Source organism: Danio rerio, chromosome 20 (genome assembly GCF_052040795.2).
Source record: "Danio rerio strain M-AB ecotype USA chromosome 20, GRCz13ab, whole genome shotgun sequence".
Lineage (NCBI taxonomy): Eukaryota > Metazoa > Chordata > Actinopteri > Cypriniformes > Danionidae > Danio > Danio rerio.
This window is the reverse complement of record NC_141040.1, coordinates 47631115-47643632: the sequence shown is the minus strand read 5'-3', so window position 1 is coordinate 47643632 and position 12518 is coordinate 47631115. Positions and strand designations below refer to the sequence as shown.

Genomic DNA, 12518 nt, shown 5'->3' with positions numbered 1-12518 from the left:
CTCATTTTATTAGCCACAGTCAGTGTTATCAGGAGTTTAATAAAGAGAAATGCTTTAATGTTTATCAAGAACACACTCTAAGATGAATAATAGTTGTTTTTTTTACCTGCATTTCCTCTGAAAATAAATACAAGCGATGAAAATCACTGAAGATGTCTGCTGTGGATGTGGTATATGTGTCCAGTTTCTAATGTTCTCCATACGCTTGAGTCTGCTAAACAACATAACAAAGAGAGAAACTTTAAACAGCTCATTTGTGTCAAACATTAGAAGAATCCCAGCATCAGAAATAAACAGACGGTTAAAACATCTCAGACTGCTGATTAAGCTGATTAATTGCTCTATTTTGACGGTACATGCGCAAAACGGAAAACGCAGGGTGCAAACGCATTCAGGGTGTGTCATAATCCATATTTTCTAATATAAGGAAGGGAAAATCCGTTTTGTGCCGTGGCGCATGGTCTAAAAAGGTTGAGTTTATTTTCTTAATGAGTTATAGGTGTGTTTTGAGAATAAACCAATCAGAGTCTCATCTCCCATTCCCTTTAAGCTGCGTCACGCCATAAGCTCATTTGCTATTTACATGACGTAAAGTAAGTTCACTTTCGCTCTCATGGATAGGGAAACCGTTACGCACAGACATCCATTAGCCTATAAATAATAATTTTGTTTGTTAAGCTCAAAGATTTGTTTCAAAACTATTTCTAAATTCAGTTCTAATTTCCAGCAAACGAATAAATGAACAATAATAATAAAGTGTGGTCAAAATACTGAGTTAGTTCCAAATACACATGCTATGCCCCATATGGTCTAAAACCTGACAGGTGGACAAATCTTAGCTTGTTTTTAATAAAACAAATATAAATATGGATATAATAAATAATACTGCTAATAATGATAACATTATACAAAAGCAAATTGAATTAACTGAAAAAGTCTCCCGAGATGAAGGATTCAAGGCAGTGGTTTTTAAATTCATGTACGCTAGAAAATAATATGCTTTGTAATATTTTAATCATTTATATTTATATCCTATATATATATATATATATATATATATATATATATATATATATATATATATATATATATATCCTTAATATTTTAATTATTTTTCATATGTAAAGATATTTGCGTATTGCTCTACATCTTGTGTAAGCAGCGTGTAAGCGAGGCGCACTCTGCGCCGGACTTTAGACCGGGTTTGTTCTGGTCTAAAGAACAGACTATTACAGTTTCTCAAAATAGCAACGCGGCAAAACACGCCTGCTTTTTTAGACCAGAACGCCTATGGGCGCACATATGAGAACAAATGTATTTGCTATTTAAACAGCTTGGCGCAAAATGTCAAAACGACTCTTGCGCCAAGCTGAAACTAGCAAATAACAATTGCGTCACGCCTTGCGCTACATTGCGCCGGGTGTATGATAGGGCCCATACTGTGAATGACTGTTTTATATTGATTATATAAATATAGATACTTCTGCAAATCTGTTTTATCGGCAAAACTGGAACTATTTTAATAAAAATAATATAATGAATGAGTGCACCTCACTGAATGTGTAAAGAGAAAACATTAAATAAAATTTTAATTAACAGGAAAATTCATGGACGCCATGCATCCAAAATAAGAAATTTAGATTAGATTACAAGGGGGTGTAATTGTATTTACAATACCTTGTTGAATTTGAGTGTCGTGTTTTATTATCATGTAAATATTGTGAGGATACTCTTATGTTAACGGTTTAAAAGTGTTAATAAAATCTCTGCAATACACATGCTCATTATTTAATTAGAAACATTTATAATTTTCAAAAATTGTGCATAAAAATACTCCAGTGCATCCTAACTGTATTACACAATAATTAGGTTGTTAAATTTCTGAATGATAGAGATAAAAATAAGCATGTACACAGATATTTCTATGAAGATTTATGAGGAATAAAGATTGAGGAATTGTGTAACATTTATTAAACATGTTTGAATTTTTATTAGATAATATGCAGTTACCGGCCACTTTATTAGGTACACCTGTCCAACTACTCATTAACGCAAATTTCTAATCATCCAATCACATGGCAGAAACTCATTGCATTTAGGCATGTAGACATGGTCAAGACGATCTGCTGAAGTTCAAATCGGCATCAGAATGGGGAAGAAAGGTGATTTAAGTGACTTTGAGTGTGGCATGGTTGTTGGTGCCAGGCAGACTGGTCTGAGTATTTCAGAAACTGCTAATATACTGGGATTTTCACGCATGACCATCTCTAGGGTTTACACAGAGAATGATCTGAAAAAGAGAAAATATCCAGTAAGCGGAGTTCTGTGGGCGTAAATGCCTTGTTGATGCCAGAGGTCAGAGGGGAATGGCCAGACTATTTCGAGCTGATAGAAAGGCAACAGTAACTCAAATAACCACTCGTTACAACAGAGGTCTGCAGAAGAGCATCTCTGAACACACAACATGTCCAACCTTGTGGCAGATGGGCTACAGCAGCAGAAGACCACACAAGGTGCCACTTCTGTCAGCTAAGAACAAGAAACTGAGGCTACAATTTGCATGAGTCTTGATTTCTGCTGCGACATTCGGATGGTAGGGTCAGAACTTGAGGTCAACAACAGGAAAGCATGGATCTATCCAGCCCTGTATTAACAGTTCAGGCTAGTGGTGGTGTTATGGTGTGGGGGATATTTTCTTGGCACACTTTGGGCCCATTAGTACCAATTGAGCATTGTGTCAACACCACAGCCTCCCTGAGAATTATTGCACACAATGTCCATGCCTTTATGACCACAGTGTGAGAATCTTCTGATGGCTACTTCCAGCAGGATAATGTGCCATGTCATAAAGCGTGAATCAGCTCAGACTGGTTTCTTGAACATGACAATAACTTCACTTTACTCAAAGGGCCTCCACAGTCACATGACCTTAATCCATTAAAGCACCTTTGGGAAATGGTGGAACAGGAGATTAGCATCATGGATGTGCAGGCGACAAATCTGCAGCAACTGCGTGATGCTGTCATGTCAATATGGACCAAAATCTCTGAGGAATATTTCCAGTACCTTGTTGAATCTATGCCATGAAGGATTACAACAGTTCTGAAGTCAAAAGAGGGTCTTAACCAGTACTGGTAGGGTGTACATAATAAAGTGGCCGGTGAGCGTATATTCTTTGCGTTTTAAACTCCAGAAGTCAGATATTAAACCATTAATTTTTTTAGATACATTTTTAATGTGTCACCTGTTGGTATAAAGCCTGGAGAGAGTAACTCCATGCATTCCTTTCCTTGCACATTTGAATGAATGATTTTAAATAAGATAATGCTTAACATGTAACACTAATGGTCAAAAACTTGGAAACATTCTTATTTTGTTTACTGTTTCTGAGGGAAAAGTATTTTCTGCTCATCATATGGCTGCGCTTATTAGGTAAAAAAAAAAAACAATAAAAACAGGTGAATTGCCTGATGTGAAAAATGAATGAATATATTTCTCTTTTTACAATGACTGCTTTCTGTGTAAATGAATCTTTAAAGTGAATTGGTTTATTTGCATAATTATTCTAGTCTTTTGTGTTTTCAGTCTTACTGTTAGCTTCTCTCTTACTCAGGCCCAACAATGTCTGGAAGCAGATGTGTTGCGATCTCAGCCATGCATGTGCATTTGAATATATGTATTCTCTCGCATTCACACTTTGCAGTGGATTAAAGACAGAAATACGCCAAAATATGGTTTAGAAACTAAAGGTAGGACAGATGAAAGAACTTCCTGTATGTATATATCTCACTGAAATTAAATATATTATTTTATCATCCTAAAAATGTTATGAGCATACTCTTTAACTGCTTTAACTGTTAACTTTTTAATTAAAGTGTTAGTAATTGTTTTGCAATACAGAAGGGGACACACAATACTCATTTATGCTGGACACTATATGTTTGTAAACCCCTTTTTTAATGTGAACATCTAAGATCATAATAAATTAAATCCATGTCTTTAATCCACATCATGATCCCTGTAATGAATATTCAGAAACAATTCTCAACAAACATGCAATAATCTGCTCTCTACATACTTGTGGTGCTTGGAGTTGTGTTCTGCCCTCAGTCGCATCACATTCTCTGTGTATATTCCTCTGCATCCTATTAAACCAAGAACAGCAATGTTTAATATTATTATGATTTACAGACACTCAGACATGTGCAGAGATAGACACCAGATTTCTCAAAATCCAACATGAGAAAGTGATAGTCCAGGACACTGACTGAATCCAGGACACTGCCCAAAACCACAGATATAATGTTTACATAATTCAAACACTTCATTAATAGTTATTTTCATAATACTGTTAATAAATCCAATATGTCATTCTTTTAACAAATAGATGTGAAACATAAGTGTCTATATTCAATATTGAATATTAAACATATATAATTCTTCTTTGTTGTCAAATAACAGAACAAATTCTAATGAACCAGTAATTTATAAAGCCAAACAGGAATCAGTGAGAAACGCCGCCATTTTATTAATCTCAGCATCACATTAACGTTACTCCTGTATTTGCAAGGTAGATTGAGAGATTGAGAGTTTGACGAGACAGATCTGCTGATTTGAATAGAAATACACCATAATATATCGTGTTTAATGTGTATACAAGCGCTTATCGCCAATAACTTACATTTGAAGAACAAAATAAATGCTAAGACAAATCTTACCTGTACATGTATTTAAATCGACCCTGATTAAAAACTAATCATGAGTTCACCAAACGACCAGTCATGATTCATCAAACAGGAAATATTTACGAGTCAAACAAAGAGTTCCTAAAAAATCTGTTTATTTTGCTCCAAAAAAATAAAGGAAACACACAACCGCTAACTAGAGAAGATTAAAGATACACAGCGCAAAACTGACCAATCACGTATCAGTTGGCTGGGAAACGCTGGAACACATTCGAATTCTTACGAGAGACAGCTCTTACATTCCTCATTTCGCCATTACTCTTACTTGACAAGTGTTTAGTTGAGTTGTACAAAGTTTGCTTTGATTAATTTGCTTTCGTACATTGTCAACTGATAGCGTACGGTTTATTAAGGCTTACTCTGACAAACAAGCTTTACTTACAGTGAATTTCAGTATTTCTTGTAGGTTTATTTAACATTTCTCATATTTAAGTGTACGGAAATTAAACCAAAAATGTTATTTACCGTACTCGGAGTTATTTCTCTCTTCCTGAGAAAAAGAACCATCAATTCCACCGTCTCAGGTCAAGATAAAAACTTCGACCGTCAAGAAGAAGGATTGGTCACGGGATCCAACGTGGCCACCAGTGATGGTAAATAATGTTTTGTGTTATAAGAACATGTTGCTCATTTTGGATGCTGGAGTCTGTGTAGGGCTCTACCCTGATTTTACCTTAATGTAAAAATTATTTTTTAAGTGAATAATAATACTGGCCTTATAAAAACTGCTGTTTTAATCACATGTGGTGTCAAACATTCGTCACACAAACGTGTCTAATATGGTGCCAACAATAATATAAAATAACAGCTTTTGTCTGGTTTCAAGTCCAGATATCTCAAAATTCTTAAATAAAGAGTCTTTTTTCTAGACAAGCAAAAATATTGTCTGGTTTTGTCTGGTCAAAAATTAAATTTTTTTCCCCCTTAAAATACCAAAATTATCTGCCATCGAGAAAGCAAAATAATGCTTTGAAATACATTTGACTTCCCCTCTGGCAGATTATTTAGCTTGTTTTAAGAAAACCCCAGTTCATTTGTACATTTCTGAAAACAAGACAGTATTTTTACTTGTCAAGAAAATGCTTCTTGATGTCATGTTTTAGACAGAAACTGAGTAAAGTATTTCTGCTTTGCATAAAGTTTTTTCCATTATGCATTCATAATCCGTAAATACAAAATCATTTTCTCTGCTTCAAGATGGAACTGTGTGTTCACCCAAAAATGACAATTCTGTAATTAATTACTCACCCTCACGTCACTCCAACCCCCTGAGACCGTCTTCCATCTTCTGAACACAAATGAAGATGTTTCTGAAAGCTCTCTCATCCTGCATATACAGCAAGGTTCCTGACTTGCTCAAAGTACATAAAAATACCACAAAACTTCCTCAAACAGACCAAATGCCTACAGTGGTTCAGTCAGTATATTATCAAGCTACAAGAATACTTTTGTGTAAACAAATTTATCAAACAGTTTATTCTCTTCAGTGTTGGTATATTACATGCGTTCACATTCACAAGCACTTTGCACTGAAAAAAGCCCTGGATGCCTGTGCATGGCTCTCTGTTTTTTGGATGTTTCTGGCCTTTGATTGAGTCTGGACCCACGCTATCAATGGAGGATGAAGGAGCTCTAAGATCTGCCTAAAACATCTTAATTTGTTATGAAAATGAACAGAAATATTGTTTACTGCCATACAAAATTAACAAATAAAATATTAAAACCTTCAATGTGATTTGAGTTCGACACCCGTTAGATCCCTTGTCTCTGCTTCTAATTTTTAGTCCTAAACCACTAAATCCTTCAGGAATATGTCCTAAAACACAATGCAGTGGTTTTAATGGATAACAAATGCTGATATTTAATGTTTTAATGGTTTTTGTAGTGGAAAACATGAAAACTTTTCTCATAGTTTTTAGTTGTTTTGCCAAGCTTAGGGTTATCAAAAACTAAAAGTTGAAAAAAATACCTTAAAAGTCACTTAACAACTGACAGCATTTGTTCATATCAATAATAAACACTGGATAAATATAATTCAAGTAAAACTAAAATATTTTGTTTCATATATTTCCTTCCTTCAGGTCGAAAAATCGGTGACTGGTGTGAAGAATCATCTTTGCATCTGGAGGAACAGATCAAGGTTCAGACAGAGAAACCGTCACTGGAGGAACCTGTTGATGGCCAGAGTGAAGAACCATCACTGGTAGAGCCTGACAGTGTTCCCGGTGAAGAACAAGCCAGCAAGTTTGCTAAGCCCGGCTGTAGTCATGATGACCCTCCAAATGTGGTCTCGGCTAAGCCCGGCTGTAGTCATGATGACCCTCCAAATGTGGTCTCGGCTAAGCCCGGCTGTAGTCATGATGACCCTCCAAATGTGGTCTCGGCTAAGCCCGGCTGTAGTCATGATGACCCTCCAAATGTGGTCTCGGCTGAGCTTGGCTGTAAAGATGTTGGCAAAAGTGCAACCTGTCAGACAGAGGGCGCTGTTCCACCAAAAAAGAAGAATAAAGACACAAACATCATTGGTAAGTTTACTATCATGACACCTCAGTTACCCAACACACATGCATATTTTAATAGTTTTTAATGACTTTTATGCTATAAACTGTCTTCAATACAGATTTTGTTCAGAGATTGCTGATAACTGAGATGGAAATATATATATAAATCATAAAAATCAAAATCATATATATATAGGGAAGACAAAACTAAAAAAGGTTTTAGATGACAGGGTTAATTCTGTTGTTGTGACCCCTGATGAAGCAGGTAGTTTTAGATAAAGGTAGCACTGTCACTAATTCTCACATTTGATTAACTTCTCTTCTTTCTCTTTTCACAGAGATCAACTCACATCGCTATGAAATCGGTGCTGAGCTGGGCAAAGGAGGCTATGGAACCGTTTTCGCAGCGACCCGTTTACAAGATGGCCTTCGGGTGGCAGTAAAAATTGCAAATTTCAAGCCTAAGCGACTCTTCCGTGTTGTAAGTAGTCTGTGCTCTTTGCTCTGATTAACTGTTTCTATTTTAAACATGTCATATTAAAGGTGCTGTATGTAAGTTTTTGACTCTTTTAGAGCACAAAAAAAACATAATATGTTTGCAGATATTTTAGAAACATGCTAAGTGTCAGTTAATCTCCTTTGAAAATGTGTCTTTGTTTTGCTCTCTATAATCTGCCCACTGGTTTTTATGTTAGACGTCACCAACAGTTTTAACAGGAAAAAACTTTTCCATTAAATGATCCTAACAACTGTTTTTCTTCTAGGATGATTTTAACCAGCTACTTCCAGCGGAGATCGCTCTGCACTTTCTTGCCACTAAAGGCCCCGAGGTTAAAGAACTCGTTCAGCTTCTGGACTGGAAGGTGGAGGCTGATCGCTACTTTATGGTCCTAGAGCGGCCCACACCCTGTGTGAGTGTGGGTGATTTTTTAAGAGACCATGAAGGCAGGATCCCAGAGGACGTGTTAAGGAAAATCATGTTCCACACAACAATAGCAGCTGACACATGCCTCAAACGTGGAGTGTTTCACCGTGATATCAAGCCTGACAACTTGCTGATGAACCCACAGACCTTTGAAGTTAAACTGATTGACTTTGGTTGTGGTGTTCCCCTTACTGAGGACTATTACATAACCTATTTGGGTATGTAAATCCCTCAAAGCTCTAAGGAGCTCTTGTGATGAGGCTCTTAAAACATCTGATGTTGTTTATCTATACCAGGAGTGCCAAAGCTCAGTCCTAGAGGGCTGGTGGCCTACAGAGTTTAGCTCCAACTTGCTTCAACACACCTGACAGAAAATGTCTAGAATAATTAGCAAGAGCTTGATTAGCTTGTTCAGGTGTCTTAGTGGGGTTGAAGCTAAACTCTGCAGGACACAAATCCTCGAGGACCGGGTTTGAGCACCCTTAATCTATACTATTGTTTACATTTTCGAAAGAAAATTTAGATGTTGTGCTAATGAAAATCTCTTTCTTTCAGGCACAGTGCAGTTCATGCCTCCTGAGTTAAAAAAGATTGGCTATTACTACGGAGAGCCAGCAACAGTGTGGTCACTCGGGCTTCTTCAGTTTTTGCTAATGTATAAAAAATTTCCAGAAAAGCGTGACCTCCGCAGGATGAAAAACAAAAATTATTACCAATATGGAAGGTCAGAAGGTGAGATCTCCACTTCAGCTAAAGATGGTTATGTAGGACATTTTGAACGTCAATGAAAAAACATATTTAAACTTTAAGGTAATAATTAAATGCATCTCTTCCTTTTTTTCTACACAGAATGCTGTGATTTCTTCAGCTGTTGTCTGCAAACTAACCCCAGTCTTCGGCAAAAGCTGAATGCACTCCGTGCCCATGCCTGGTTTAAGGTAATGAAAAGACTTTACAGGATTTTGTCATCAGTCAAATGAATCTGTCATGAGCTGAGTTTCCATTATAATGTGAAGCACATCTTTTCAAAGTTCACTAAATATATATTTTGTAATTATAAATGTGAATTATGAGCAAATGATTTCCATTAAGTTGGTCGAGCAGCTGAACTGTAGTATTGGTAACCTCGTAACCAACAGTAAACAAGGGGAGTTTAATTGAAAAATCAAAGTTCAATTGACAAATGCTTTTCCATCATGAACCCTTTTTCACACAAATCCAAAATGACCTCAAGTGAGCATAAAACATTTTGTGAATTAAGGGATTCTTATTTAAACTTGTTTCTCATGTGATACTTGAAAAGGTGCATCAACACAGGCTGATGGAAACCCAGCTAGTGTCAGACGACAGTCTTGTGTTCTTCAATGTTCTCTTTTTTTAACAATTTAATTTTAATATGTTCCAGAGAATTATAAAAAAGATCTAGCATTTGACAAAGGACAGCTTCCAGAATCAGTCAAGAACAGTTCAGTGCTGGATTCGGCTAAAAACTCCAGCACCTCCAACCATAAAAGAAGAAGCAGTGGATTGTGAGCCAACCACAACAACATAGTCCTTTAGCTAAACATGACTTGATTCACAGAAAGCTGAACATAATTTGGTTCTGCAGTGTCATAGCTCTTATTGTAACATTTACACTGGCTCTAATTAAATTCCATGTAAAAAAAAAAAAAAAAAAAAAGAAAAAAAAAAAAAGAAGTTTAAACCTTCATATAGTGTACATAGCCCTTCCCACACTGTAATATCATATCTTGCACTTCCACATGCTAAAATAAAATGTCTAATTGAAATATATATAAAAATAAATACCTCAGTCGTTCCCAGTCCAGGTCCATACATTTTGGGGGTCTCTCTCTAAAAAATATAATTTGAGCCAGAGGAGAGAGACTCCTGACCAAAGAATACTGGGATCAACTGATATATATACAGGGTTTCCAATGAACATTATCACTCACCAGCCAATTTGGGAAAAAAAAAAAAAAAACAGAAAAACTATTTATAAAATATAACAATAAAAAGTAAAAATTAATAAAATAAAAAACATCATTAATAAATAAAACAATGAAAAATAATAAAATAAAAAACATCATTAATAAATAAAACAATAAGTAAAAAATAATAAAATAAAAAACATCATTAATAAATAAAACAATGAAAAATAATAAAATAAAAAACATCATTAATAAATAAAACAATGAAAAAGTTAAAAATAATAAACATTTTTATTCACAGTTTCTTTTCCTCAGTGTGATTATAGGGCACGCGTTCACAAGCACTGTGCTGTGACATATATCCCCCTGGATGCCTGCGCGACTTCCTCTCTGACTTCCTCTCTTAAAAACTTCACAGGCACATCCAAGGTTATATGACAGAGGCGCAACACGTGAACGCGTGCCCTATACTGACACTGAGGGAAGAAACTGTTGAATAAAGTTATTTTTGTTTTATGTGTCGTTTCCAGTTCAGGCCCATATATTTTGAGTGTCTCTCTCTAAGAAATGTAATTTGAGCCAGAGGAGAGAGACTCCTGATAAAATATAAAACATCATTAATAAATAAAACTATAAAAAGTAAAAAAAATAAATAAATAAAAACATAATTAATAAATAAAACAATAAAAAAGTAAAAAAAATAAAAAACACCATTAATAAATAAAACTATAAAAACTGCCTACATTGAAATAAAAATCTAAAACTTTATATATTTATATGTTATGTTATTGACCGATCAGAAATTCTTCTAGAAACAAAAAATTTTTTTTAAATAAAACATTAAAAAAGTAAGTTATGTTATTTATTACTCATCCTCATGTTCATCATCAGAACTATTTTAACTATTTTTATTTTTATGTTAGAGCTCCCTCATCCAGACTCAAAGTCCACAAAAACAGTAAAAAACATCCTCAAAACAGATCATACGCCTTCACATAAAACAAACATTTTTATTCACAGTTTCTTCTCCTCAGTGTGATTATAGGGCACGCGTTCACAAGCCCTGTGCAGTGACATATACCCCACGGATGCCTGTGCGACTTCCTCTCTGACTTCCTCTCTTAAAAACTTCACAGGCGCATCCAAGGTTATATGTCAGAGGCGCAACACGTGAACGCGCGCCCTATACTGACATTGAGGGAAGAAACTGTTGAATAAAGTTATTTTTGTTTTATGTGCACATAAAAGTATCCTCATAGTCAGGAATCTTGCTGTCTATGAGAGATTAAGGAGCTCTCAGATTTAACTAAAATATCTTCATTATTTTCATTCAGATATCTTCATTTGTGTTCTGAAGATGAATAAAGTTACTACCTTTACTATTTGCTTTAATATTGTCCTCATATATACAACCTTCTCTAGTCTAATGTTTTGCTAATGTGGTATATGATTTATGGTTGGAGGACATCATTTATTGACTAGTGATTTAGTGTGTAGTTGTAGTTCATGGTGAGTGATAATCCAAACCCTGTATATATAGGTGGCGAAGTCCGTTCCTCCACGTGGTGCCACTGGAAACTGCCCATCTTAAAGGTGGAGCTGAGCTGAACACGGACAAAAACTGACATTAGTTTGGGGCGACAAGCCTCACAACTGATGACAATGATGAATTTTGTACTAAAGTTTGAAATAAAGTCACATTTGTCAAAAATAAGTGCTTCTTCTATTTTTTAAATGCTGATTACTGTGTGTTTCAAATGAGATCATCCAGGAACAAACATGATAACGTTTGGAGATTTAACAAAGATTAGCTGGATTTAACATTACTGAGCTGAATGTGTTTGATGTACAAGCATACATGTGATGGAATTTTTAGCATTTAAGAACAAATGCACTGTAAAAATGCTTCCCTTCCAGCCGCAACACAGCACCATGCTGGGAAACACCCCTACACTCTCATTCACACACTCATTCACTATGGTCAATTTAGTTAATTCAGTTCACTTATACTGCATGTGTCTGGACTGTGGGGGAAACTGGAGCACTTGGAGGAAACCCAAAGAACACAGGGAAAACATGCAAACTCCACACAGAAATGCCAACTGGCCCAGCCAGGACTCGAACCAGCAACCTTCTTGCTGTAAGGTGACAGTGCTAACCACTGAGCCCTGATCTGTTTAAGCAGCACTTTATCATTCAACAACAGCACTCCCTAATGTATTCTTCAACTCTTTAATCTGTTGTCCTGCTTCTTTGTTTATTTCAGAATAATAATACAAATACACACACTGCTAAAATAACTGAAGCCCTGGTCAGATCACACGAATATGTCATGATTTCGGCACGATTTCCTTGACGTAGGGATTCGTTGGGGATTCATACACATCAAATAGGCATCGTGACACAAGATTCAAAT

At 35.7% G+C, this 12518-nt stretch overlaps 3 protein-coding genes across 6 annotated transcripts in view; 1 reads left to right on the top strand and 2 right to left on the bottom strand.

The window, feature by feature from the left end:
- The window catches only part of efr3bb (EFR3 homolog Bb (S. cerevisiae)), a 1037141-nt gene that overhangs the window by 461073 nt on the left and 563550 nt on the right, over positions 1 to 12518 (bottom strand). The gene's annotated exons all lie outside the window — the stretch shown is intronic.
- The window catches only part of LOC147832320 (uncharacterized), a 59313-nt gene that overhangs the window by 27191 nt on the left and 19604 nt on the right, over positions 1 to 12518 (bottom strand). For 2 of the 4 annotated variants that reach the window (XM_087298985.1, XM_087298987.1), the window contains exons 1-3: positions 4719 to 4903; positions 4079 to 4145; positions 107 to 214 (exon numbers count right to left, since the gene is read on the bottom strand). Coding sequence is in view for 1 of the 4 variants with exons in the window: in XM_087298984.1 (XP_087155110.1) it covers positions 107 to 214; positions 4079 to 4145; positions 11630 to 11706 (252 nt within the window). In the remaining 3 variants the exon portion in view is untranslated. Of the gene's footprint in view, positions 1 to 74; positions 215 to 4078; positions 4146 to 4718; positions 4930 to 11629; positions 11707 to 12518 lie in introns of those variants that run through there. The other 2 variants (XM_087298984.1, XM_087298986.1) reach the window with 2 other exon arrangements.
- On the top strand, positions 5163 to 9842 carry pimr133 (Pim proto-oncogene, serine/threonine kinase, related 133). Its single transcript, NM_001326293.1, is given in 7 exon segments — positions 5163 to 5338; positions 6827 to 7270; positions 7585 to 7727; positions 8011 to 8389; positions 8727 to 8903; positions 9021 to 9109; positions 9577 to 9842. Coding segments are annotated over 7 exon segments (1392 nt in total). The 5' UTR covers positions 5163 to 5199; the 3' UTR covers positions 9598 to 9842.